A 27,308-nucleotide genomic window follows, 5' to 3' on the forward strand; every position below is an offset into this window, starting at 1 on the left:
TCTAAACAAAAGCGTAGGAGTGAGCACGTTGCTTGCGGCAGGTCTTGGCGCGAACGGCTGTGCTGCTGCTATTTTCCGGACGACGGCAACGTCTTCACGTCTCATTTCGTGATGGCGCTTTAGTGATAACGTGCAAGAAATAAAAGAGTGTGTTGTGGAATAGTTGTGTCAATTGTGTAAGGATAATTATGCGTCCAGTGCAGCAGTAGCAGCAGTGTACAGAGGTGTGTAAATGCGTGTGAGCCACCGTGTGCGTGTATGTGAAAGTGCTACAAACCGTGTTCGGCATATTACCAGCAACTAATCAAGTAAAGTAGTAGAAGGCAACAGTTGGTTGCCGCATCCTTGTACAGCCCGTGCAGTGTGTGTTTTGTTCTAGCCTTGTGCCATGTTGGCCTAGCAGACGGCGTATCGGAGTAATCCAAGTGTGCGTGGTTCTTTACCCCGAAACGCACAAACCGATCGCAAAACAGTGTGTGCGGATAAGCAAACGAAAAAAAAAACATCCCAGTAGCCATGGGATGTAGCATAGCGACACAGTGCGGGTGTTTTTTTTTGCCCGTGCGTACAAGCATCTCCCGCGGGAAAGTGTAAGTGAAATTGGCCTGCCTAGTAGTATGCGTTGCCGCGGCCTTGCTGGTGGTTTATCAGTGTTCCCTGTTACTTACCTGGAGAAAAGAATCTCCCGCGTGTATTCGCTGCGTGTGTTCAGCTGGATGTTGTAACGTGTGGATTGTGGAGGATGACGCTGTGTGTGTTGTGATTGCGCTGTCATTCCGATCCGGAAGAACCGCGGACGCGGACCAGTCTCGTCACCCTGTCCCGGGGTTGCAGCAATTAGTGGAGCTCCCGTGCGTGCGTGCGTGTGTGACCGGTGACAGTGACCTCGGTGTCCAAACAGGGGAGTTTGCTTTCCCAGCCCCAGATTAACAGCAACAACAGCAACAAGCGGGGGGTTCAGCTTCAATCAGCGTGTTTTTTCGGGCGTCACTGTTTTCCAGGGCCAGTGTCGTCTGCAAAGGTTAGCTGCGACGGGTGCACGCATTTTCAAGGTAATGGAACAAGAAAACATTGCAGCGCTTGTAATAATGTTTGCTTTTTACAGCTGTGGTGTGGTAAAATTTATCTGTGCTCAGGAGATTACTGCACCTGGATAGAAGTGTAATTGGATTGGAACAGAAGCGCTTGACAACCGAATGTCGAAGAATTGGCAAAGTAGGCGTCAGAATGATACATCCAGTGAAGCCTTGATTTATACTCTAACCTCAAACTATATAGTGCTCTGGATCTGTCAAGCCCGGCTTCCTTGATTTGATTTTCCCGTAGCTCGATAGTCAGTATTGCACACACGAGCAAGGTCCAGAAGGGATTTGATACCGGTCCTGTCGTGTGCTTCAGTTTCAAAGTTCGATTGGTACCGATCGCACTATTTTTGCCGAGTGTGGTACGAGACTCCCAAATATTTGAGAGATAATTATTTAATCAGCTTCCAAACACGGATGACGCTGATTGAGACTGGGGAAATTCAATGGACGGAAGCAACGGAGCATCTCTCACTTCCCATTCGGCGTCCAGTTTTTTTCCCATGTTGAACCCATTTTCCCAAAAACAGCGGACGATGATCAGTACATGTTCGCTGAGCGGTTGATGAGCATGTCCGAAAAAAAACACGCACACGCTTCCAAGCTCAAAGGGGCCAGCGCAGAATGGGTAGAGATATAATTAAATTGCCTTCAAAAATCAATAATCTTTCTTCCGTCTTCCGTGTTTGGTGTAGCTGCAGGAACCGTGTGCAGGAATCGGATTTGGGGCCAGCGATCGGCGGGCCTCTATAGTGAGCTTCATGTCCAAGCCTGAGCAAGAAGACCTCTCCTCACTCTCACTAGTTCGGTCTGCCCGGGCCACAGAGGAAATGATTGTGATGCGATACGCATGATGATACCCGTCCGGAGATGATAACCCGTTAATCCAACGAGCCTCGAGATAATGGGGAAAGAGGCACCATCCGCGTTCGAACGGGTGTGGTGGCTGATGATGCGACGAAGTATTCATGCTTTTGCCGCCCGTTATCAATCCAGCCTGAGAGAATGGTCTGGGTGTGTTGTGGGGACCCGCGTTAAAATTCCCGCTGAACCGTGGAATAGCGGAAGTTCGTCGTATCGTCGATGACAACCCGGAGGGAAATGGAGGTGAGGACCCGGTCGGTCGGTCGGCAAGCCTAACGCCCGTTTCGGGTTGCGCTTGATTTAAGCGGTCGATTGTGAATAATTGATTAGCGCTAAAAGCAAATTCATTCCGGTTTGCTTTCGACGCAGAATTCATGATGCTGCTGGTGCTGCTGCTGCTGCTGCTACCCTCAGGTTCGTTTGTTTGGATTGACGTTTTTAAAAGGTCTCCTCCCCGAACGGGGCTCTCGATTTTGGAAATCTCGCCCGGCACCGTAATTTCAAACGAAAGTAAACGAAAACGGGGTCAGTTCGATATTTGACACATTTTTACGGAAGCGTCCAGCAGCCGTGTCCGTCCCTATCCAGTGTCAATGGATCGATGGATGGCGGGCCGCTCGTCGATGAAGATGTCCCGCCGTACAGCTGACCCCACGAGCGACTCTAAACACTGACATCAAACGGTCGGAAGCGATAAAGTATCATGTTTTATTAGGATCGTCGTCGGTGTCTTTTTACCACCCCAAAAATGCTCTACTTCCGTGCTCGCTCTTGAGCCATTTACGGAGGATGACACTCGAAGTCCGGGGAAGTAAAACAGACCCTTAGAAGAAGGGTCAATATTGCGGGACGCAGAAGAAATGGAACGACACCGAACCGTACCGATGCTTTTCCCTCAAGTCCTTTCACTTCAATCGGTTTCTCGCGCACTTGAAAAACCCCTCTGGCTGGCCAAGTCGAAGTCGTAGTCGTCGTCGTCACGTTGCAGTTAGTTGAAAGTGCTACACCACTCACTTACAGTCAATTTGCATGAAACGGTGCAGTCAAGTGTCAAAAATTAATTCAAGTCGGTTGGAAAGCCTCCAAGGGAGCAGGCTATTGACATTGATAGCGTAGCCGTGCCGTGTGAAGAAGTGGCGGATCGCTTGCAGGAAATAAACACACGCGGCAGAGAGAGAGAGAGAGAAAAAGGAAGGCAGAGTGGTCCGTCAGTCCGGGAGCATATTTCAGATTTTAACAATTCCATTCCGATATTAATTTATGCGCCCAGCTAAACATTTCCCGTGGGGAGAGGCTCGCCGAAATAAAAAACGGCCGCCCGTTGGCGCATATGGTTTCCAGAAGGCAGAAAAGGCGTTTTAGCTGAGCACTCGTTAACACTTGGGACGATTCCGTTAGTGGTGGAGCTAGTGCGAACGTCTAGCTCCTCTAGCTGTCAAGCTGAAGTTGAAAAATGTGGACATGATTTGATTTTTTTTTGCTTCTGTTTTTAGCTTCCATTGCGCTCTAGAACGAGGGCCGGTTTTCTATTGCGTTTTTGCAGGCATGCGGCACAGCGAAAAAGGGATAAACATTCAAGGAAAATCATTTTTTTTAAAGAAAATTAAGTAACATGGCGTGCGAAATGCGTCCGCATGGCCGGTGTTCAGCACACGCTAACGAGCACGTCCGAGTACGCGTTGGTATATATTTCCTCGGGTCCGAAGAAGTCACCGTCAAGCGTTTCCTCGTTTCGTACGATTTTGGCCATTAAAAAAGTAGGAATGAAAAGTACCTGCCAGCGAAAATGGCTCGTTTAACGAATTGACGGTTGTTTGGTAAAAGCGAACGCGTGCGTTATGCCACATTTGCTGTCCGTGAGGCTTCACGTTCCGCGGAAGCACGCGCCCTTCGGAAGGTCAGTAAGAAGTTCTCGTTGAAAAAGTGGTTGGCGATGTGATAGGCAGTTAAAAAAATGATGGTCAGCTTGTGCTAGGAAGTCGTTGGCGCGCGAATGAGATATTGAAGGGATTGGTCGTATTACCGAACGAATTGTAATATTTCAAGCGTCAGCTAATATTGACACAGATCATTGGGAATTAGGATAGCGCGTTCAGACATAGCTCAGTTAAATCTTCCAATAAGGACAGCAAGAGATGCTATTTTTCTTGGTGCTTTTCCCAATAACTTGCCGCATGTTCCATTTGAAGACAAGCAATATCTCAATCCGACTCTTCGGCATCCTATCAGCACGCAAAACTAGTCCAACTGCTTCGAGAAACGCCTTCTTATAACTATTCGCTACAGAAAAAAGAAGCCCTAAAGAATGTCGCTATTTACAAGTCAATTTACGAAGAAATCAACCCATTAGTTTTTTTGTCCCCAACCCGAGCTCGGTTTAATCTTGCAGCTCGTCGCGCATACTTGTCTCCGGTCCGCATGTTTTACATTGAGTCATGTTTCCGTGATAAGAGATTGAGAGAAGCTACCACAGAGCCAATTTCGATGCGCTTCACGCGGAACGCGTAAGGGAATTGAACGCCCCAGAGTGATAGTGGTTCGGGGGGTTTGCCTTTACAATTCCAATGTTCAATGCTCCAGAATCGAGTTCGCGTTCTGGATGCTTTAGCGACAATCGCGTTTGGGAATAAATAATTCATCGCCCTCGCTGCAAACTGCTGTGCCGATTGCACAATCGATGTCATTTGGTGTGCGCTAAATGTTGCATTACAGTTTGGTGCACAATCAGATTGGATGGTTTTTTCGCCCTCTTGCTACTTTACACATCAATCCATGGGGCAGCAGCGCAAGAGGAAAAGGATCGTCTGGTTTTTTTTTTTTACATAATTTTGAAGACACAACCAGTGGAGCGTGACGTTTGTCTTGATTATTGTTTTACGATCATCAACCGATGATTGGTGATTGGTTGTGAGCGCTATATTACACAAGCTCGTTCCCTCGTGTAACAATCGTCAGGAGGTGGTCGTCATGTCTTTGAACTGATATTTTTCCCTGGCTTCGAAAAACCACGAAACGCCTATTTTTACTCCCAAGCTCGTGTCAGCCAAGTCAACGTGTGCTGCACAACATCAATAAGCCGCCCCCGGATAGGGTTCAGTTCGTACGGAAGCGATAGCAGACGACCCAAAAAGCAAAAAAACGAATCCCCGGTTGTCTGCCATACATCCTTCTGTCATCGATACGGGCTCTGGGATGGATGCTCTGGAAGCGAAGAAGAATTTGACGATTTCATTTCCGGTAACGGATCGTGTAGCCTTTTTAGCATAAACCACATCGACTTTATGAAGATGGTTCCATCTCGTGCCATGCTTCGGAGATGTACGCATGTGATGCATAACCACCATCACCAACCACTGCTCGGTGCCGAACGAACGAGCGAAGAATGCTGGCGTATCCATCGGTGTTTGCTTAATAAAAGTCAGTGCGACAGTGCCCAGATATTCGCTGTAATGCGTTGGCATTCGTGCGCTTTTGCATACATAAAATGGAGAGTCGGTTCCACCCAAGGCACACCAGCTCGGAATGTGCTGGTGCACTATAGCTTAAGGTTTATTATCTTGCACTCCTCCGCCTGAGCTGTGGATATACGATGGGGCAAGTGCAACTGCAAAATGGCGTAGGAAGTGCAGCATAAAACTGCATTTTAGCTATTCATGACGACGAGATGACAACGACACCCGGGCCCTCTCGGCAGACGGCACACTCCTGCAAACTTCACCAAACCACCTTCCCTTTCGTTTCGCGGGGGGCTGCAGCTTGGGATGCAGTTTAAGAAATGTAGTGCGTGTTAAATTGTTTGTAAACATGATTGTTTTCCATATCTTCCACACCGGACCGGGTTTGCCTTTACGTCCATCACTGCTCGGTTGGATGGTCTCGTTTTTCTACTTTCCTCAATTTTGTTGGGGTTTTTGAGCGATCATCATCTTTCCCCCCCTCGTTGGTGTCACTTTTCGTCTGCAAAACTTGTCGTTGTTCTCCACAATTGGTTGTCCCACATTTCCCTGGCTGGTGCCCGGGGAAGCCTACAGACAGGAAACACAGTTTTCTCTGCGGGTGTTGTTTGACGCGCCGAGAGCCGTCGACACTCATTAAAACGCACAATATTAAGCAACCAGAAATACCAGACCATTATTGAAAAGCGAGTAAATGGAGGCGTTTTATGAGGCTGTTGTTATGGGCGTACCAGTCTCCCCCAGTCGCTCTTGAGGGAGCTTTGATGAACCAGGAAGACATGGAAGCGCATCATAAGTTCGGATGATTAAAACTCGATGCAAGACGATAAAGTGTCCTTAATAGTGTGCCAGGAAGCTTCGAGAAAGAAAAAAAACACGAACGCACACACGCAAACATCGTGATGGAAAAATTGATTGGAAATTTTAAACCTATCCCAACACGGTACAACCTGCTCCCACGGGGAAGCATAGGGGTAGCTCGTCCGCATTATCCTAGCAAAATGTCGTTCTCAATTTAGTTGCCATCGGTCTGTTTTTTTTCTTTCTTCTTTTTAGTCTTCGAACGTTTGCCAGGTGTCGGATCGATTTCGGGCGTCGCAGGAATGATGAGCTGCTGCTGCTGTTGCTGCTGTACCCGGGCAGAAAGTTCACTTTCAATTTGTGCTAGACATCTTTCGCACCGTCCGCAGCTCGATAACGTCGTTAGCGAATCACCGACACGGGTACGCGGGTAACCGGTGGAGGAGCGCAAGTGTCCTAGTTCTTGGAAATCGGTAGAATGAAAAGAACATTCGGCTTTAATATCCTTGGTGGATGCTTGGTCGGTTGGTTGGTCGGAGCCGTTGCCAGGATAATTCTGGGAAATCGCATCGCTTGATAGCATTTTGTTGGGGAGTGAGACAAAAAACGAAAGAAAAACCCCCCTTAGATCGGTAGAGGTTTTTGGGAAATGTGTTTTACCGCTCGCCAAACCCCAGTATGTGGCTGCCAATGTATGGGGATACTGGGATATACTGGCTTGGGACGAGTGCAACTCTCCGAATCCAATTTAAAAACCATTCGTCTTGTTGGAATTGGTAATGAATTGCGTAAATTGATCGGTACTCGGTTGCTTTTTTCCTCTCGCGGTCTCAAAAACCGTCTCATTTGATATTGCAAGTGTCAATCGTAACATGGTGGATTAATGATTTAATACGTGGATTATGTTTTAAAATATCATTTTTGTTTCATTATAACTGGAATAGTCCTATGATATTATAACATTTTTATTTATATTGCTTTATTTAGCTTTGTTTTATTGCTATCTAAGGGATAACTTGCTATATCCATAGAAGTGCCATATTGAGTGCTGCATTTACGATATCAACTGTCAATTTAGTTAATTAATATATTTTACTACAATTTATAATTGCTACATTAAATCTGAAACCAATTGGATTGTATTTTTTAATTTTATTTTGGGATATCAACTGATTAGATTGGCATATCATCTGATCCAGTTGTGATATCAACTTATGTTTCATTTATTTTCAACTGGTTCAACTGGTTCATTTGTGTTTTTTTGCTTATAATTTGACTACTTATCAAGAAAACCAAACTACAAAATAATTGATCTGCCGGTTTGCTGGAAGCATTTGAACTTTCTATCTAAAAACCATTACTTCAGCTCGATCACTCCTCGACGCAAACCCCCCGGTTAAGAGCTATCGGGGCCTTTTAGACGATCCGCATTGCCCTCGAAAAACATACTCCCCACGTAATTGTGTTCGACAAACAGCGCAGTAACAAGCGGTGAACTATCCGCTATATAGACTTCACGCCTCAAGTGGATTGATTTGTGCGGTTCGGCTGTAGGAGTCTCTCGCCCTATTGATTTATATATAATCACTTTTAATTATTTTCTTCAGTCTATCACCGCCGTAGCTATGTTTTTATGTCGATGTGGATGGAGTTGCATTAGATAGCTAAGTGTGGCGGGGTGTACAGTGCGGTGGATAGCTCAATCCATCGATCGGTACTGTAAATACGAGACGGTATGGTGTTTTCGGTTATCAAAGAGCATATGGCGTACGGTACGATGGCAGGCAAGCGGGCCGGACCAGTGCGGTAGGCTGATGATTATAAACAAAAGTTTCACCAAAGTTTCCAACACCTCAAGCTAATGCTCTTTTTGTTACTTCTTTCCACGCAGCTCCTCGAACCGTCCGTCGAACGTCTCCATTCCGGCAGGGTTTGTTTGAGTTTTAATAGTCTCGCATAGCCACACCGCGCGACTGCCTGCCACCAACTTGTTGCACCCGTGGATGCCACACCAAACCGCGCGCTTATAGCTTTAAAAATTTTGGAGCACGCTTCTTCGCGCCTTAAAAAAGCACGCACGTTTCGCGAACCGCGCGCGATATGGCCGTCGCTATTCTGCATGCGCACCAAAACAAACACACACGGGTACGGAACTGGTGGATGCCGTCGGACCCACCAACCTAACCCAAAAAAAAGAGAAACAAGAACGCGCAATGCCTTCAAACACACACAAGAGTTGGTAAGGTCGGTTGGGGCTGGCACGATTTCAAACGATGGCCAACGGATGAATTTGGTTCGGTGTGTGTTTGAGTCGCGTTGTTTTTTTCTTTCTTTCCTTACTTCGTCTTTCGACGATGAAATATGTACGGCCCTGCGAAACCGTACCCGCGCGATTGGTAAGAAGTAATTTGGATTTCGAAAATTAAAGCACAAGAAAATTCGAACCACCCACGGCCCCGCACAAAAGTGGCCACGGAGTGCTGCTGTAGAAAAGCACACATGGCGCTGTACGGCGAGACCTAATAATGCACATCATTAATCCGAAGCTCCAAGTGCGCCCCCGAAACCCGCTCCGGTTGGTGGTGCGAATGATTGAAAATAATGGAATTCTATGCGGTGGTCGGCTACTACGCTGGTGGGTCCAATTTTGTCGTTCGGATTCGAAGCGCGTCCTTGGTACCTTCTTGGGTAGGGTAGGGCAGTCAGTCCGGATTACGATCGTTACGCTGATCGATTCCTGCTTCGGTGAACAGACAAGGGAATGTGTGACTAATGTTCACACGTACCCATAATTTGTTGCTTCCACCAAACGAGCGGTGGCGAAGCACATCCAGCTTGTGGCAAGGATACCTGCTAGAGGGTTCTTAAATGTCACCACTGACGCAAGCGAGCGATTGTAATAGTTTAATGGTCCAGTCTCCGGCGATGACGTTTAATTTGATCGCTATTAGCGTTAAATCACAAAACGATTTAAAATGCCTCAGGGGGTAGGAGCGAGCAGCACCAGTAAAATGGAAAGTAAATTGATTAGAAAAATGGAAGGTTGCTCCCCTTAGCGATAGCGCGATCTTGTATCCTCTCCGTAAGATATTTATTGGACTCATAAATTAGTCCGGGCTTAGCATCCTTCAAAAATTATACCCGGCGTGGGACCTTTCCCTGTAGTTAATTTTTCACACACATCCAAACGTGTGAGAAACTGTCATAAACCGTGTTTATGGTTAGGTTCATCGTTTTCGCGCGGAAGGCGCAAGTTTTATTTGCGGTTTAGACAATTGAAGCATAAATCAACGGTAATTTGCGTTTGTTTGCGGGTCAGGCTCGTACTTAGGGGGGGACGACCGGGCGCGAAAAAAACAGGGGGCAATTCTGTGTACAACTTCAACTCCAACCGTTCTGACAGGCGTAATGGTAATCGTGGTGTCGTTGCGGTTAGGCGCCCGTACAGCCAAGCCAACCGCGTCCCTCGGTACCGCTTAGAACATCGCTCGTCAGTGACATCGCGAACAAAACGGACACAATGTAATGTTGTTAGGGAGTTGTTGCGTTGGGGTGTTCTCCCGCTCTCTCTTGCTGAAGTTGCAGCATTGCACGTCATTCTGGGTGGTTGCAGCTCAAGGCCGTATTCATTGCGAAAACCTCTGAAAATGTCCACATCCAAATGCTGGCCCGTTCCATCTCCGCAGCAACAACAAAATGGCGTTAATGTTGGAACGGTTAGTACGACGGCGGTTCGGGTGGGCAGGAAGGTACTAAGCCGCAGACAAGTAGCGGGGACGGTTGGGAGATTGCGACAGGATGTGACCTTTGCCCCATCGGCATCAAAAACACGCGTCCAACAAAGCGGGAACGCAACCCCAGGAAAAGTGTTGGTGAGGGTCGGTGACGTCAAGCAGTCAGTGCGAACGGTGGCGGATGGATTGCTTAATTAATTTTAAATTAGATCCCAGTGGTAGGTTGGACGACTCAGTGTGCCATGAGCGCGAGAGAGAGAGAGAGAGAGAGAGACAGGGTGCCGAGGACAACGGAAGCCAAGAGCCGTTGACTTCACCCAGGACCTGGGCAAGCAAATCCTTGCCAGGTGGCTGGAGTTTTCAATTGTTTTTAGGATGATAAGCTCTCAGTGGGAGTGAGAGTGGACGAGCAAAGAAAAAACAAGAAGCACACATAAAACATTGGGATTAAAACGGAAGCGGAAGCTTTTCCTCGCCGGCAGGAGCAAAAAAAAAAAAATGGAGAAGCAAATTGCATTCTCCTGTCGGTAGCAGACTGATTGGGCAGTTAAGTTCGCTTGCGGTACACGCGTACCTGGACACAAAGCGTACGACCAAAAATCCTCATCGCTCGTGAGCTGATCTCCTGTGTGTGTGTTTTTTTAAATGTGTTTTTAACTCTGTGGGAAGATGGCCAGCCAGTACACACAGCGTGTTTTGTTTGTTGCGGATTAAATGTACGATTTAAGGATAGGTGAAAGGAGATGGCAATGGTACTGAAAAACTGAAGAACAGTTGTGAGGTTAAAAATTGGACCACCATTTCGCAATCCACTAATTCTAATGAAGTACGGCATACGCCCGTTAGGATGAAGGTGCCAGGGCTGCATACTTCATGACCGAGTACTTCCAGGAACTGCAGGTTTCTCCTGGCGTGCTTGTCTAACCATGAATTACAAATAGGAAAAAATATTGTTACGAGTTTACCGTCGGAAAATTGCTTCCAAGAAGAATTTCCCTTTTATTACCGTCCGCAGAATTCAAAGAACTCGTGTTTTTAGATACGACAGAGATAAACGAAAAAAGAACTGTTGGGTTTGCTTGATCGAGATACACCGTCCAATTCGTCTCTTTTCAAAACAAACTGATCTAAATAGATGAACCGAAAATTGAAGAATTCAAAAGCAAAACCTTGACCCATTTTATCGCGCGATCTTGGTGAAGTTGTTGGACGCAACAGGCCTTGCCCGATTTTCCCATCAAACATAATATTGCCTCTTGAAGCAGTAAACAGAGCAGGTCGTGCGGCCGTTTTTTTTTTTGGGGGGGAGTCCGAAAACCGCCAACATCAATAAACCATCAAACATTTTCGTCCAGCCGTCAAAGATGCGCCGAAAACCAGACGCATCAATCTCTTGGCGAACGTCGATCGCGTAATGCTGCAATCATAATAGTGAACACAGAAACCGGGCCGATTTCTTTGCTGTCTGATGCGATATTATTGCCGACACCCCATCGGGTCGGGTCGATCTCTTTTTGCTAGTGCTAATTTGCTGCAAGTTTCTATGCCGATGACGCGTCAATCCATCGGGTGACATTGAGGCACGCGAGGAGAAGCGCCGAATCGTGGACGATGTTGATGTTGCTTCTTTGGCGCCAGATTTTGCTTGGCTGGTTGAAATTAGATACGGATAGCGGGTGGGTTGGGCGAAAAACGAAGAAAGAAGTCACACCTTGAGGCCCAGCTTGGGTGGGTGGAATATTGCTGGTGTCTCGGCGATTGAACCGCTCCGTTCCATGTAAAACATAACCACCGAACAACGCACTAATCAGATGGAGATGGACTGACCGTTGTAAAACGGTTTGCAACACCCGGCTCCCCGTGCCGTTTCGGTCCCACGATCGCCCGAAACCCTTCGCCGCCATTAAACTAGATCTCGCCGGGCGAAGGTGTTTTCGGAAGGCGTGGGTTTTATGAGATGGCGATCGTCCCCAAAAACAAGCCTCTTTCCTGTCTGTGCGTCGTCTGTCTTGGGAAGCAGCGATGGTCAAGCGAATCGCATCCGTGCGAGAATGATGATGGTGATTTGTTAAACTTGTGTTTATTTTGCTTGGGAATTAATGCTCGGAGGAGGAGGCATAATAGAGATGGCGTGCGCTACGCCACCACTAAATCAGTTAAACAAACAGCGTCAGAGCTTGCTTTTGTTGTTGCAAATTAGATTAGACGAACGGTGTGCGAATGTTTGCGAAGCGACTTAGAATCGTCTTCTCAGGCGTCGTTATCACACGAAGCGAATTGGGCAACAAATTGCTTTCCATGGTGTGTCTTATCAAGCCACAAGTGCTGTGCTGGTTTCTTGAAGGCTCTTTTTCACGTCTAGAAGACGTCGATCGTCGCACCCATCTTTAGCCCGGGGTTTTCGGGGGGGCGATCGTCTATGAATGGGGTGTGTGCTGGACTGGTACGTGTATTTGTAACAACGGGCAGATAATTTATGAGCGTTACTTTCGATACTGCCGATGCGTGAAACGCGTTTTCCTGCCACTTCTTTGGCTGTGGCTATCTACCTGTGTGTGGGTGCGTCTACCAAAAGTTGAAATGTTTTGCGACCAAACACTGTTGCGCACCTTTTCAAAACAAAAAAGGCAGAGGAGTTCCGGCGCGTTTTTCGATGAGATTCCCCCCCTAAAGGCGAAGGCGGAACTGGACGGACTAGATATGATGGATCGCTGGCGTACCGGTCTATGTTCACCGCAACACGGTCTGAGACGAAAAGAGACGTGTCGTATTGAATTGTCCACCGAAAAGGGTGTGAAATCGATGATGATGATGATGGTGGCGATCCTCCAGTGTTGTGGGAGAAGACACCCTTGTTAATACCATCCAGCTCTCACGTGGTTCGGTCAGCACACGTCCGAGATCGATTTATTGCGGCTCGGTGGGCCTGGTGTTGGTTAGAAAGTTGCAGCTTACAAAAGCATCGAAATTTTTTTCTTAGAGACGAAAATCGTAACACACTTATCTTCATAATACGTTTCATTGGTTTGAAGGAAAGTTCCCAATCAGATAATCTAAACTAACTGTAGCGGGAGCTCTCTAGCGTTTGTGTGTAAGCACAGCACAGATTTATCTCATTTCCCCTCCGTAAGGTGGCCTCAATGATCTGGTTTGGTTTTTGTTTTGTTTCGAGATTGATTTATCGCTCACTGATCAGGCCTAATTCATTGTGTGCGTGTGCTTAAATTGAAATTTATAGCTCAATTTGAAGTAATTTCGTAAGCTGATTTCACTGCCAACGATAATAATAAGCTTTCGATGCGTTCTTTTCTTTTTAGCGATCACGGCCAATGGACGGAGTCAAACAAGGATCGGTGTGCTTCCGGTGTTTTTTCCACCCCCTGGTGGCTGGTGCATTACGCGTGGAAGGTCGCCCCCTGAATTGAGATGGAGTAAAAATTTGCCGGCGATTATCCACTTCACCACCGTCGTAAGACATCATCATTGCAAGAGAGACCGGTGTGTGTGTCCTTTGCCAGGGAACTACGCTTTTACTGCGTAACGCAATCACACTAGCGCCGCCAATACGCAACGCGTTACAGCCACGAACCGCTCGTGAAATGAAAGTGCAATAACAATAATTAATGCACACCCCGCACACCGAAGACGAATGTGAAACGGATGCGTTTGGATGGGTATCGAACGTCGGGAAAATTCGAACCCCCCCTCCCCTCCCAAAAAGCATCAGGTGGAGTAGGGTGTGAAACGCACACACACAGCCATTTGGGTGAGCACACACGTGTCGGTATGTAATTGTGCGAAGTGCGAAGAAAGAAACCGTCCAAGGTGTCGTCGTTCTGTGTGTCACTTACCTGTGCGCTGTGCCGACACGATCTTATTAAGGTGCTTTTTTGTGTGGCATGGGATGGAAAAAGAAAATCAGTTCGAACCGTCCTCGTTAAGTGTGGGGAAAATTGGCTGAAAATTTGATGTATCTGTGTGAGTGTGTGTGTATGGGTTGACGTTCGTGAAAATTAATCCGGTCTTATTGTGCGACCCAAAACCTCTTATTACTAATCTATGCTCTTTTTTGGGCGTGTTGTTGTTTTTTTTGTTTGGTTCAGGCACGTGTATTTGTCCGTATCGATGAGTGTATGTACCCCCCGTGGGGGATAAAACGAGGAAGAAAATTAACGCATGGTGGTGTGAAAAATCAATTGGTGTTTATGAGTGAGTGTGTGTCCCGGTTTGCAGCGTCATAAATCCATACCATCAGATGATTGATTGAAGTGTTCCAAAACGTGTGAAGAAAAAAAAGGGAATAAATTGTGGGTGGGGAAAAGAATCTTCAGACGGAGGAAAAAGAATAGAAAATTCACCTGTGAAAATGTTGAAAATACAAATGCTCGAACAGATCGTGACGAACGAGAACGTAATCGACGACGATGATCAACAGCGGCACGGTAATGGGCAGCAGCGGGGTGGTGGTGTTAGCGGTGCCCTATCACCCGGTGGGCAGCTGGCACCTAGCTCCACGCCCGGCAGCGCCAATCTGAGCCCGATCGGTGCCACATCGAAAGGTTCACCGTCGGCCGGAGCGGACGATGAAACGCGCAGTCTTAACCGTAGCGCACGCTTATCACCACAAGGGTAAGTTTGACTATTTTTGGGGTTTTCGTCTCTCTTTTTGATAGATTTCTAGACCACAGCTCAGAAACCTTGCTTTTTACAAATTTTGTAGCAATATATGCGCGAGAGTCCTTGCCTAAGACTTCCAAGATTAAGAAGATATCTGTAGTAAGATATACATCAGATCCAGAATGCCCTCAGAGTAGTGGAAGAGAACAGATGAATCCTCACCCGTAGGGAACAGATTCCATAGAAGATCCGTTGAGGGATGTTACCTTGATGGAGAAGACCTAAACAGAAATCTTGAAGAGTTTAGCAATCCGCTTGGATACAGAAGAATTCAGGATGGATGTCTGTTACTATCAACTCCTTGGACGAGTCTTCTAAAACAAATATCCAATACTTTCGTTGTTTGTCCTGATTCAGTCAAGGTGATCGCATCTTAAATTTAAATCTTGAAGCAATTCTAGTGGAAAAATTTGTTCACCTGTCGAAACTATGTAAAGACTTCAACATTCCAGGGTCCAGGATGTCCAGGGTCCAGGATGTCTACCATTCCAATTTCATGACTCCAATGACGAAGGGTATTAAGAACCATGAAAGATAAGGCAGCTCGGACTGAAAATATACCTTTTCTTCTTGAAGAACCGTGAAAATGCTTGAACGTTACTAATCGATTCTTCAAATCCTGGAATCAATTATTATCCTACCGATCCCCGAATACTTCGCGTCAAGACTTCTAGGTCCATTAAATCTGCTGATTCGCCGAAGACGACCTCTCCTTCCCATTGCTGTTCCCAACTGTCCCATTTCGAGGTGAAAAATATCCCTACTGACCACAGTAACGCTGTAAAGTAGTTTTCTCCTGTCTCAAATACACCAGCACCCTGGCATCGATATGTTTATCCGTTTCACACAGCCAACAGTTTCACGACTGAGGTGCAATAACCCAAAACCGATGGCAAATTTCGTGCTTTACACGGAAAAATAATCTCCTTTGCCTGTTTGCGAGGGGGTTGGTTGGTAGGCGGAAAGAGAAAGCCGCCTAGTAATGATTGGCAAGGTGTGCAAGAGCTTCGGAGGGGGTTTTAAAAACTCCAACGCCGTAAGGCGTGGGGTGCAGTTAAATACATAATTATTACCCTCTATAGTTATTTTAATCTACACCCTGCTTAACTGCTCAGTACGTCAATCGGCTGCGGTCTACGACGATCGGGGGGTAATGAACTAAATTCGTCGAACATCGATCGTCGGCGGAACACTGATCGGCGTGTTTGGTGGGCATTAGTTCGCAAATAGTAAATGAACCTCCTCCCCAAGTTGGGCGTAATGGGTTGTTCATCCCCTTGGGATACAAAGTCCTAATGTGGTTTATATATAGTTAAAAACCACGCGAGATAGCAGGGCCAATCTCGACAACTCGTTGGTTGATGTGATCAAATCAAATAGATTTGGTATTTTTGCTAGCCACCTTCCTACCGATAGGCGTGAAACAGAGTGGTTTGACGAGATTAATCCATTAGCTTTAGACTTTTCCGGAGCCTCACCGAGGAGAGCCTGGTTTGTATTGACCGTGAATCTCCCCCGAAACATTCCGACATTGTTGATTGACAAGGCGGGTTTTGTGGCCAGTGTAACCTGTCAGCTACCGAATGGCGCGAGTTGGGTTACTGTCACAGCTAGCGATGGATTAGATCATCCTTTTTTGCCCTCTACATTCCTTTCCACGATCAGGTGACGCTGCTAGTGGAAGCTCTCTGCGATCGGTTCGCATCCCCACACATACATTCAGCCCAAACGAGAATGATGGAAAATAAACATAATCCGGAGGTTGTCCGATCGAACTTGACACACGAATTCGGTTGTGGGCCTCAGTGGGGTTTGTTTTGTTTGCGCTCCTGCATCGACCTCGTCATTCCCTGCACCGCCCGGTGTTTTGGCGGTTTTACCGTTTGAAAATCGCCCCGCTATTCTGCGAACAGTAAAGCTGGCATCCCGGGGCCAACAACAGCAAGTGTCAGCAAGATGGGAGGCCGCCCCCCAAGCAAGATTCCATCAAGCTCCGGCAAGTGTGTTTATCTGTCGTTGTTGTGTTTTATTTAATTTTTCCGCTTTTGCTCTCTCCGGCTCCGGTTTCACCACCCCCTAACCATCCACTTCTAAGCGAATCAGACTTATTGGCACAGTGGTGCCAAAAATCAATTTCACCACCACCCGTTATCACCATGGTGGCGGTTATTCGATCAGATGGTCACGATAAACGCGTACAGATGAACATTATTTTCGTTGTGACGGGTTTGGATGGCAGCGAGAAAAAAAAGAAGCAAGTCGAACGGTCGTGAAACGTTTCAATCATACGCGGCAGGTGGTTGGGCCGTGTGATCGATTCGTTCAACACGATTTGTTTGTGGTTTTAATTTTATTTGGTCGCATCATCTCGCCATCTCGTCAGCAGCAGCATCATCATCATAAGAACAGGAAAACAAATGTATTATTGTGCTCGGCAGGAAGTCTTGAGACCGAGCAGTCAGGCTAATGAACTAGGATTTCGAATTGTAAATAGAATGATGAAATCAGGCGTTGAGTTGGTTATAAAAAAACATGATATTCTAACAGATTGGCAAATTGCAGTAATAAACGTAATCATGGTTTGCGATGGCTGGTTGTACTCGTGAGCAAGATGTTAGAAGTAAATAAAAATAGGAAAAACTGTAAGCGAGAAATTTTCCTTCTATTTGTTCTATGTTATTAAGTAAGTAAATTGTATTTTAAGGTAATTAAAGAATTAATACTATTAAGATATTGTTGGATTTCTGCTTCATCTTATCATTTTCATGTGAAGGTTAACTTATTTGGAGATTTGCATTATCCAATGATGCTTAAGCTTAGTACTTCTGACTTGAATATCGTTGATATTGACTATCTTGAGCCGTATGTCATAGATTGTGCTTTTGGGTCCTTTGTTGAATTCTGATTTGGAGTGTCCTATCTTTAAGACCTTTTTCGTTCTTATTACTCTAGCTTTTCTCGATCATCTTCTATAATCAATATTGGATAATATACCTCTTTGCCTAGTATTTTTTTACAATAAAGTTTGCTTCTGTCTCAGGAACGTCAAGGTGTTGCTTTTAGAAGTGCGCTTGGATTAGCATGTGAATTATTAAAGACTTCGAATTCTGTTCGCATTCTGGATACGGTCCTCGTACTCAGGACTAACAGTCTTACTTGCTTACTAAACTATTCGGCACTACAACTGGTTCGATGGTTAAGAAGACGGTATATAAGGACTTAACGGGTTGTGTTGTCCGGTACCATTCTCATGACATGACCAGGTCACCAGAATCTGGCAGGTCTAATTTGCTGTATGATGGTGAGATCACCGTAGAGTACTGGTAGAGCTCTTCGTTGTCACGTCTCCTCCGCTGTCCTTCAGGTGGGCGGACTATCTAGATCAGGGTGAAACTAAGTCAAAGAAGCCAGTAATGGCACCCCAACCAAATAAAATATTAATTTAAAAGAGCTTCTCATCAATTATGTCACACAGAATTATTGGAAGGCTGAAACATGGGATTGGTAAAAAAATCCTTCAAGGTTTACATTGCTCTGAATTGACAAAAAATATAAGCAATTGCCCAATAGAACAAATTCCGCCCCTTCGTCTTATTTGCATCTCGAAGCTCCAAAATGCTCAGTGCCTGCCATTGTTGGCTCCCTCTGACCAAATTTTACCAGTAGCAGAATAGAATAGAATAGCAGAGCGTACAGGGAGGCGGTTTCGATGCGATTTGTGCTCAGGTCCTATCGTGTGTGGATCGACGCTGCTGTCGCTTCGACCACCGGATCGCTCGAAATAAATTTCAAATTCCACATTTTATTCTGTAATGCCGTAACCATCAATAAAACGTTTAGCTTAGGTTCATGTTTTTAAATAATGGAATGTGCCTTATCATCCAAAGCTCGCTATATCTTAAAGTCAATTTAACACAATTCCACCACAAGAAAAAACAGTCAATTTCCTTCACGAGATGCAAATTCTAATGATTATTATTCCCCCTTCCTGAAAAAACACAATATCCTCTCAACGAGGTGCTTGTCGATGAAATTTATTAGCTCATAATTATTTAACCCATTATGCCTGTACTTTCCAAGGCTTGTAAAACCCACCCACCCAACCCAGCTTATCATGTTTTTAATGCCCCCCCCCCCCCCCCCCCAAAGAAGGAAGAAAATTTTCAAATCCAGCGAATTTCATGCCGCCCAAAATAGCATAATATTCCCATGATTAAAGATTCGAGACTACATTCGAGCCACAAGCAAGCCTCAAGCTTCATTTTTAAGGCTTCCAACATGCTGTTGTTGCCGGCTGATGAAAACTTTTTTTTTTCTTTGCTGTCGGTTTTCCCGATCCCGAAACATTATTTATTATTCACCTACAAATCAGCATAAGCAAAGAAGCGAACAGCGGCAGCACCATGTACAGCCAGTCTCTTCGCGTCGGTCGTGCGAGGCAAGAATTTTTCGCCAGCATTTTCCTGTTGCCGTTCGCGCAGCACACGGTTATCGTTTTAGCCCGGGCGGAAGGAAGTGGGAAAACCACCCATTTCTGTCCGCAACAAAGCAAGCATCCTTCGTCCGTGCGCTCCCCCACCCGGTACGGTTCTTAATCCCTCCCTACCCGGGTCGAAGGTTCCATTCCGTTGCTTCCGTTTAACTAAAAGGGCATGGGACTTTCTTCGATCTTTCAACCTTCCGATCTCGGTTGTACTGTACCGTGCTCGATAGCTGTGGGTTGGGGATGGTGGGAATGTTTTAAAGGGATACCCAACCCATCGCTTCACCCGATTTTCCTTTTTCGATACAGCCCAGATTAGTTGAGATCTTCGGGTCGTGTTGTTGGGGCTAGTTAACTGGTGGTGTGTGGTTAGCAGCACGCAGCATGGAGACGAGCTTTGATTGTACCCTTGTCAAAAATTGCCAAACAATGAGTGACCGGGTAATTCATCAAACTCAGTAGAGTAGGTAAGCTACACCACATTGACGTCATCAGGAGTATGTTGCCTGGTCGAACCTCCAAACTAGTGCCTCCCCCCTAGAAGGGGAAAGCTACATAGTTTCCACACCCGTTGCTGGGTGGATCAAGGCAGGGATAACGAGGATTTCTCCTCAGGAATTGCTCCCTCGGTTTACAAAAATATTTATTCACGCACTACGTCATCGAGCGGGTACGTTTGGAGCATCGATTTCTATTAGCTTCTTCCACTGTCCGGAACGATATTCGATCGCCGGGAAAAACCTTGGATGGGCAGTGCCGATATTTTGTAAACAGTTTGCGAAATTTGCCTACACCACAACAAACGCACGGCTGCTTGCTGATCAGGCTATAAGCGAGCAGTCCGTTTGTTTATCGGCAGTCACGCGGCCCGCCGCCCCTCAGCGAATGATGGCGAACTTAAATTTATTTACTTTTAAAGATAAGAAAAATATATAGTGCAAGGGCAACAGTGTGTCGAGCGAATGGTGGCCAGTGTGAGAAATCAAACTCACGTTTCGCAGAAACGGATTGTTTGTTTATTCGTTGGTGGTGTGCCTTTATCCTTTACGGAACGTGGTCGTATATCCTTCACCATGCTGCTGGCCATCATGAGCATCAAGGATTGCCTCCTGCTGTGTGGTTTAAGAGAAGAGGTTTTCCGATGCACTGCCTGCCTTTATCTTGCCTTTCAACAAAAAAACAAACAAAACGTGAACCCTTCAGCCATCTTTTTCGAGGATTCGAGGTTGCAACAGCACGATGCAACGCCCCAGTGCGTCGTCGTTTGGTCAAGTTAAATATTTATTATGTCCCTGCTTCTTGTCTCTCATGTGTTAGCTATTAAAGCGCATAATGAACGACCCTGCTCGGTGGGTGCTGCTTCGGAAGCAATCGAAGTTATGTGGAAGACATCACAGAAAATAGAGAGCTAGAAGGGAATTGCGTGTCTGTGCGAGCTAGAACTCCTCCAGGGATATCGTAGATGACCGTCGATAACAGTATGGCAAATGCTTCGAATTTGATGCAGTTTTCTCCCAAACAGTTCTTCCGCATGGACGAGAGACTGTGTGGGAAGTTCCCGCCCTACCAAGCCGTACGAAGATGGAAAACTTCGATTTCGGAAAAGCAAACCGGCAAGATAACAGCAAACATATGTTTGCGCTGAGCGTGGCATCGGAATATCGGAAGTCTCTGACGCGACCGGCGTCTGGCAACTGTGTGTTTATATGTGTGTTTATTATGAACATATTTATTGGAGAACCTCCATCCCAACAACAACAAAAAAAGAAGCTAAAACCGAGACAGCAACTAGTCGATGTTTTTGTTAGCCATGCTTTTTCCATTCCCCCACGAAAAACCGATCTATCGGACGTCTTCTCGCTTTTAGTGCCGGGAGGGAGTTTGTCTTCTTCCTCCCGACCAGTAGGGAATAGCGCCGGGCATTGATTTTCGATTCGACGGGGTTGTGCGATACCCCATAGGGAAATTTATTTATTTTTCTTCCCTCCCATCATCATTTACGCTTTCATATTGCTGCGGCAACTGGTGTCCCCCGCAGAACCTCGGAACTCCATAATCCCGGCTGGTGAGAATGGAGTTGTGGAAAAAAAAAGGGGAGTAGACGTTGATAGCTTCACGGCACAAGAAGCAGCTTCGTCGGGAAAGGGTGTGTTTTTTGTTGTATTTTCCAAACTGTTGCTTGGCATACATTTTCATCCGGGGTTTGCTTTTTGGATGCTAGAAGCAAAGTACTTCAACCGAGCCGATAACGGTCACTCACGGTCACTTGGAAAAGTTGTTGGAAGCGTTGGTACAGTTACCAGCGGCAGAAAATAGAACTTCAAGATTCTAATTGGGGGGGGGGGGGGGGGGGAAGGTTTTCCACTCTTTCTCCCAATATCTTTTCGGCGTCTAGAACTCTGCGCCTAGTGCACTTTGGTAAATTCTTTCCATCTCCCGAGCACCGTGTCGAATGAAGTGGAACGCGGCACGATTCGCCCCATCGAAACGAATGCACTTTGTTGGTTTCGAAAAGTTGCACTCCCCCCGAGCACCAAGATTCTCATCCTCTCAACGGCGCAATTGCTTTCTTATTGCTGGCGTCACTGCAGTAAGCTCACGGACATTGCCTCTACTTTATTTATTTTCTGTTCTGTGTGCAGCTAGAATTTATCGGTGGGCCATCGATTTTCCCAGCCACAAAATGGGTGGAAAATCACACACGATCACGCCTCGCTCGGGAGGGAAAGTGTTTGGGTCGGTAATGACGCTTGGTCGTTGAGGCAGCAGAGGGGATTTAAGGGATGCACACGAACCTGCAGGCCTTTTGGAACGCTAGAAGAGATTGGATGCGTATTGCGCATCGTGGTCGGAAAGACCGTTTGTTTGTTTTCATTTCAAGCTACAATGGCAATTGAAGTGTGGTGAAGTCGAAGTGGAAAGAAGGGACGAAGGAGGCCTTTGTATGCATGGCGCTTGGTGGGACGTGACGACGTTTCGACCAAAATTCGATGTTGGCGGGGTACGCCCCGGACCGAGGTTAGCCAGATTATGAAAGTGAGCGAGTAATTGCAAACAGCAGCTCAATACAGTACGGTTTATTATGGTATCCAGCTGGCCCCAAACTAGACTGGTATGGAGCTGGTTGTGTGTCGTATTGTCGTTTGAAAGTTTCACTTTTCCGAGACACAGTTTCGATGGATGTCACTTTTAAAACAATCATCACCACCAATCGCCAGCAAATAGTTCACACATTTTAACACCCCGAATTCATTATGTCGCTTTGTTGGGCGACAATTACGATCGCTTGATGGTGGGAATCGTCGACTCGCAAGAATTGGGGTCACCTGGGTGGTGAGGTAATGGCTAAGAATTCTGCACCGAAGAACGGCCCGGGACAGATCAATCTATCACTTCAAGCGGTCTCTTTGGACGCCGACTTTTTTGCATGATTTATGGTAGGCCACTCAAATTATGATACACGGGAGACGGGCGTTTGTACCAAACGAAAATAGACAATAATGTAAAGTGACGCTTAACATAATGGTAACCTTCCCAAGATTATGCGCCCGACCGTCGTAACGGACCTTCGTTCGCCAGGCAGGTCCCGTCTCAAGACAGACGGGGATCATAAACGGGGGTACCGTTTAATATATATGCGACAGCGAATTGCGCTTCGCCGGTGCTATGCTGTAATGCGCGAATTGAACGACCTGGAAAATTCACTAAACTAAACCTCGTTCGTTCACATGGGCCGGTACAATCAACAATCAGCGTGCTATTTCATTATACCTAAAACCGAGAGGGAGTGTTTTGCGAAATATGGTCCGGGTGTGTTGGGATTTTCTCATTGCGTCACAGGCCTTGCTTTTCTCTCTAGTGCGAAATCGAGGTGCTATAAAATTCTTTTCCCCAATTCTGTGCTATAAGAGCTCTAATGTTGAGGTTCCACAGAAGAAAAGCGATTTGAATGTTGCGAGCTTTATGCGAATTATCCCATCCCACCGTTACGGGGGATCTAGCATCCACTGCCAATAAAAGGTGAAAAGCCCATAATGATGGTTGATGGGGTGAAATTGTGGCCTACCTCATTTCCCTATCCCCTCCGGATATTGGGGACGCCGGCCGATGCGGGTCGCTTTTTCCGGTCTTTATCGTCTTTCGTTCTACTTTTCTCGCCCCAGGTCCCACGTACGGACAGGCGGTTACTAAATCGATGTGAACGCTCTTAGCTCACCCGTGATTTTGACACGGTCCGGTACAATCTTATCGTTTAAGGGCTCTCTGGCGCTCTTTAAAATGGAAGAAAAAGAAGGTTGTTACTGTCATCCTTTCCGGTAGCTCTAACCTCTGGTACATGACCGACATTCGTACTGCCACACAACTCAATTACACAATGCACCACTCATTGGAAGGGCGTCTCCCTTTTGTGGAACCGTTTAAATATGGCGCCAAAAAAAATGAAATGGTCACCAGCAATTAGTCAAAAAACGCCCGACGTAAAAGGGTTGCGCTGTGGAAGATCATTATCGGTAATTGATTAAAATATTTTTTTTGCTTCGCTCCCCTTTTGCGGTGGTGCATTTGTGGGTTGAAGGGTGTGTGCACACCACACCGCACCTGCTTTCCATATCAGGCGCATCGGGGTGGTGTAGGGTTTTCGCAATTGAAGCACCTTTTATAGCACTTGGCACTTGAGCGTCTATCAGTGAAGACACTCGATGATGAGTCACAGTGGCGATGGGCACTATGGGGCGGTGGAGGATAAAATGTGGCTAAAAGTAGGTTTTCAGAATATTTTAAACTATGTATCAGCATTTAAGACAATGGCGTCACATGATAGCATAACAGTAGTAGTTGATTTCAGATGCATTCACTTTGAAGATATCGTTGTCACATGTTATCATAATTACGGCACATAATTTCACACACAAATTACAGCAGGTTCATAAAAGCACGTAACACTAGTCTATAAAGTTATTGGGAGATGTATTAAATTTGTATATATTTTGTTTCTTTTTAAATAAAAAACCTCAACAGCTCGGAATTATATACGACGATTAGAATTAATTAAAAAATTCTTACGTTTATACACATTAAATTTATACACAATTGTACTTCGCTGAAGCTACCCTAAGAGTTATTTAAAATAAAGCTTTACAGTTGTGATATCATCTGCAACGGTCACTCATGTATGAAAGCTGACCATTCACTAAAATTTTATTCTTGTAAAATCATCTGGACAATCCTTTTTATCCATACGAACGGCCTGGCCATATTGCTATCTTAGAAACACAAGCAGAATTTTAATTAAAAATTATGTTCTTTAACCACTTATCAAACAAAGTCTTATGCGTCGGAATTTAGACAGTTAAAAGTAGAATTTTCTCCAATTTTAATAGCTAACTTATTGTGATTTTAAAGGCACAAGCCTCATACCCATCCAGAGAATTGTCGATTGATTTTTATTTTCGTCCCGTCCCTGGCCCGCTAGCGAGCGGATGGTAACGAGTTCCACAAACAAAGCCATCATGCGGTTGGAAGTTGTTTGCGGTCAACCTCGTTTCGGTAGTGGGACCATGAGCGCTTAGCATGATTCCGAAAACGGGAGGCGAAAACGATTTCGCTATTTCGGTTTCTACCCTCCCCGGTTGCGAATGGCATATGCCTTCGATTTTCGTGTTCCCATTTTTTTTTGAGCGCCGGTCCGAAAAACCATAATCGGATGCACTGGTGCCCGGGATGTGTGTGGTGTGCAGTGATTTTTCACAATCGATTTTATCTTTTTATGCTGTGTGGAGATCAATAATCGAACGGAGTTGTGATGCTATGTTAGATTGATGGAGTGCGATAGGGAATTGGATGGGAAGCAACGTTTGGATGTGGTTTTCATCTGTGTACGCCTTTCAGTCAAAGATAAAATTGGATTGGCAAGCGAAGGAAAACGAGAATACACGCCGGCTGGGAAACTTATCATTCCATATTTCACGTGTTGAAAGAAACATAGAAAATAAAACGCAAACAGTTTAGATAAGATTATACACCTCTCTCGAACCCGATCGCACGCGGGGTAAAAGTGTATGAAGAAAAATAAATTTTCCACGCTTTTCACCGCCGCGATTTATAGCACTCCAGCAAAACGCCGTACCGTATTTGTGGTACGAAAACGAAATCGTACGTAGGTAAACGAATTTCGATTTCGTAGCATAGATTTTACGTTACGATGCTCCCTCCCGACCATCGTCGGTGCGCGTTTTTGTTGCAGTACGATCGATTAGTCACGATCATACGCGCAGGGAAAAAGAAACCTTCCTTCGAAATCTCCCAACCAAAATAACCGATCGATTAGGAGATGGACGGTGGGAATAGCGGTTTTTTTTGTGGAGAGAAGATCAACGAAAAAAGCTTCCCACTTACTCCTATTCCACTGCTGGGTAAGCACGGCAAAGAAAGTGCTTCACTTTCTTTCGAGCACTGCATACTGGAGCGGGCATCATTTTGCGCTCACCTTTTCTGGAACAGCTTCAGCGGGAGCCATGGCCGAAGACGATCTTTACGGTGCTGCTAGCTGCTTTTCGAATGAAGTCGTGGCTTGGATATAGTTTAATTACGACCCTTCAGGCAGCGAGCGTCTTTTGCGGAAGAAGAAAGCAAACAGGAGTGCTGCTGGAGTGCCAAAGACAATCACGATTAAAGTTAGTGCTTGATAAGTGGTTATGCTGCTTCTCTACCAGCAAGGGAAACAAGCGCCTAGACTGCTCCGTTTCGTCATCGCATCAGTTTCCCGCTGGTGGAGTGATTTGCTTTTTTTTTCGTTGGTGTTGTACCTTCACCGTCGATTAAATCCCGAAAGAGGAACTCATAACGCCACAACACACGGTAGCTGTTACGGATGGTAAGCTCGTGCTCCCAGACGGCGGGGGGCCATATGTCATTAACGTGCTATAGATTATGCTCTTTTTAGCGGGGGGGGGGGGTCGAAGAAAATGAAAGTCGTGGTCGTAGGAAAAGCCCGTTGCCTCGCTACTGTCACGAACCAAAAACACTCGTTTCTTCACGTGCCTTTCGATCGGAAGTTGATGCCGTTGAATGATGTTCGCGTTTGAAGTGTCGCCCGGTACCTCACACAGGGGCTCAATCCGTTTGCGAATTTGGTGGACGGGTCTCCCACGATCGAAGGAAGTTTTGGGGGGGAAAAAGCCATGGAGAAATGTACAAATAGCGTGTTGTTCGGTGTTGTTGTCGCACAATCAAACCGTGGGCAGTAATTAGAATTCGAGATGAGATCGTTAAATCGCGGATGTACGCTTCATCTTCTCCCGGGGCTGTGGCCAAGGCAGTGGACACACTGTTTGGGGGTAAAAGTAGCGATCGGGAATCTTTGCCTTTGATGGAGCCTGTCGGTCATGAAGGCCATTAAATCGCAATGTCGATGCTAACAAGTACAGCTAAAACATAGCGAGCGGCAGAGAGGCATCAGGAGATAATCAAGGTCACTCTCGTGTTTCGCGAAGATTATAGACATCAGGAGCAGCGTAAATAATTCTGATTAGTGTTCCGGGAGCTCCGCTCGATGTAAACCGACGACCCTAGGGAGAACGAGAAACCATAAATAGCTAAGCGAAATAAACAAAATGATGGATTGGCGTGCATCTCTAGAACGAGGACATTGAGACATTTGTGAAGGCTGTGTGCTACATTTGTGAAGGAGTTCTCTTCATTTGCCAACGATCATTCATTATCCGTACGGAACCATTGGATGACCTTCTTATTCCACAAATCTTCCCAGGTTCAACGGCACGCAATAAGACCGATTTTTATTTGCCAACGTCCAAGAAATTTCGGGCGGGTGGAGAATGAGTTCTTTAATTGGCACACCGATTCGGTCCACCGAATCACTCCTCCGTTTGCTCCTGCAATACGCGCCATTATTACTGCCGATATCCGGGCGTTCGCTTCGATGGCTTGATGGTGTGCGGTCCAACACCGTATGTATCGAAAATGTGACATTCGCTCATCACCGAACTTGGTGAACCGGAAACGTCCGATCGCTGCAGTTCGTGGCCGTTCGTTCGTCCGTTCCGCCTGACTAGGCGTTATTAACACGCTCCAGAAGTTACCTTACCCCCCGGGCGGTTTTGCTGAACGGGCTGCTTGAGATGGCGTTTTTGTATTGTCTTAAGGAAGATACTTTCTCATTAACTGCTACACGGTGCTGCACCGCGCCGGTGTT

The 27,308-nt window shown here is 46.1% G+C and overlaps 1 protein-coding gene across 6 annotated transcripts in view; it reads left to right on the forward strand.

Moving 5' to 3' along the window:
• LOC118510673 (rap1 GTPase-activating protein 1) overlaps positions 1–27,308 on the forward strand; it is a 169,045-nt gene continuing 141,737 nt past the window's right edge. For 3 of the 6 annotated variants that reach the window (XM_036052820.1, XM_036052824.1, XM_036052826.1), the window contains exons 1-2: positions 1–224; positions 14,040–14,565. In XM_036052820.1, the coding sequence (XP_035908713.1) occupies positions 14,303–14,565 (263 nt within the window). In that variant the 5' untranslated portion in view covers positions 1–224; positions 14,040–14,302. Of the gene's footprint in view, positions 309–328; positions 591–13,443; positions 13,819–14,039; positions 14,566–27,308 lie in introns of those variants that run through there. The other 3 variants (XM_036052821.1, XM_036052822.1, XM_036052823.1) reach the window with 3 other exon arrangements.

This window comes from Anopheles stephensi, chromosome 3 (assembly GCF_013141755.1).
Source record: "Anopheles stephensi strain Indian chromosome 3, UCI_ANSTEP_V1.0, whole genome shotgun sequence".
NCBI classification, from domain to species: Eukaryota; Metazoa; Arthropoda; class Insecta; order Diptera; family Culicidae; genus Anopheles; species Anopheles stephensi.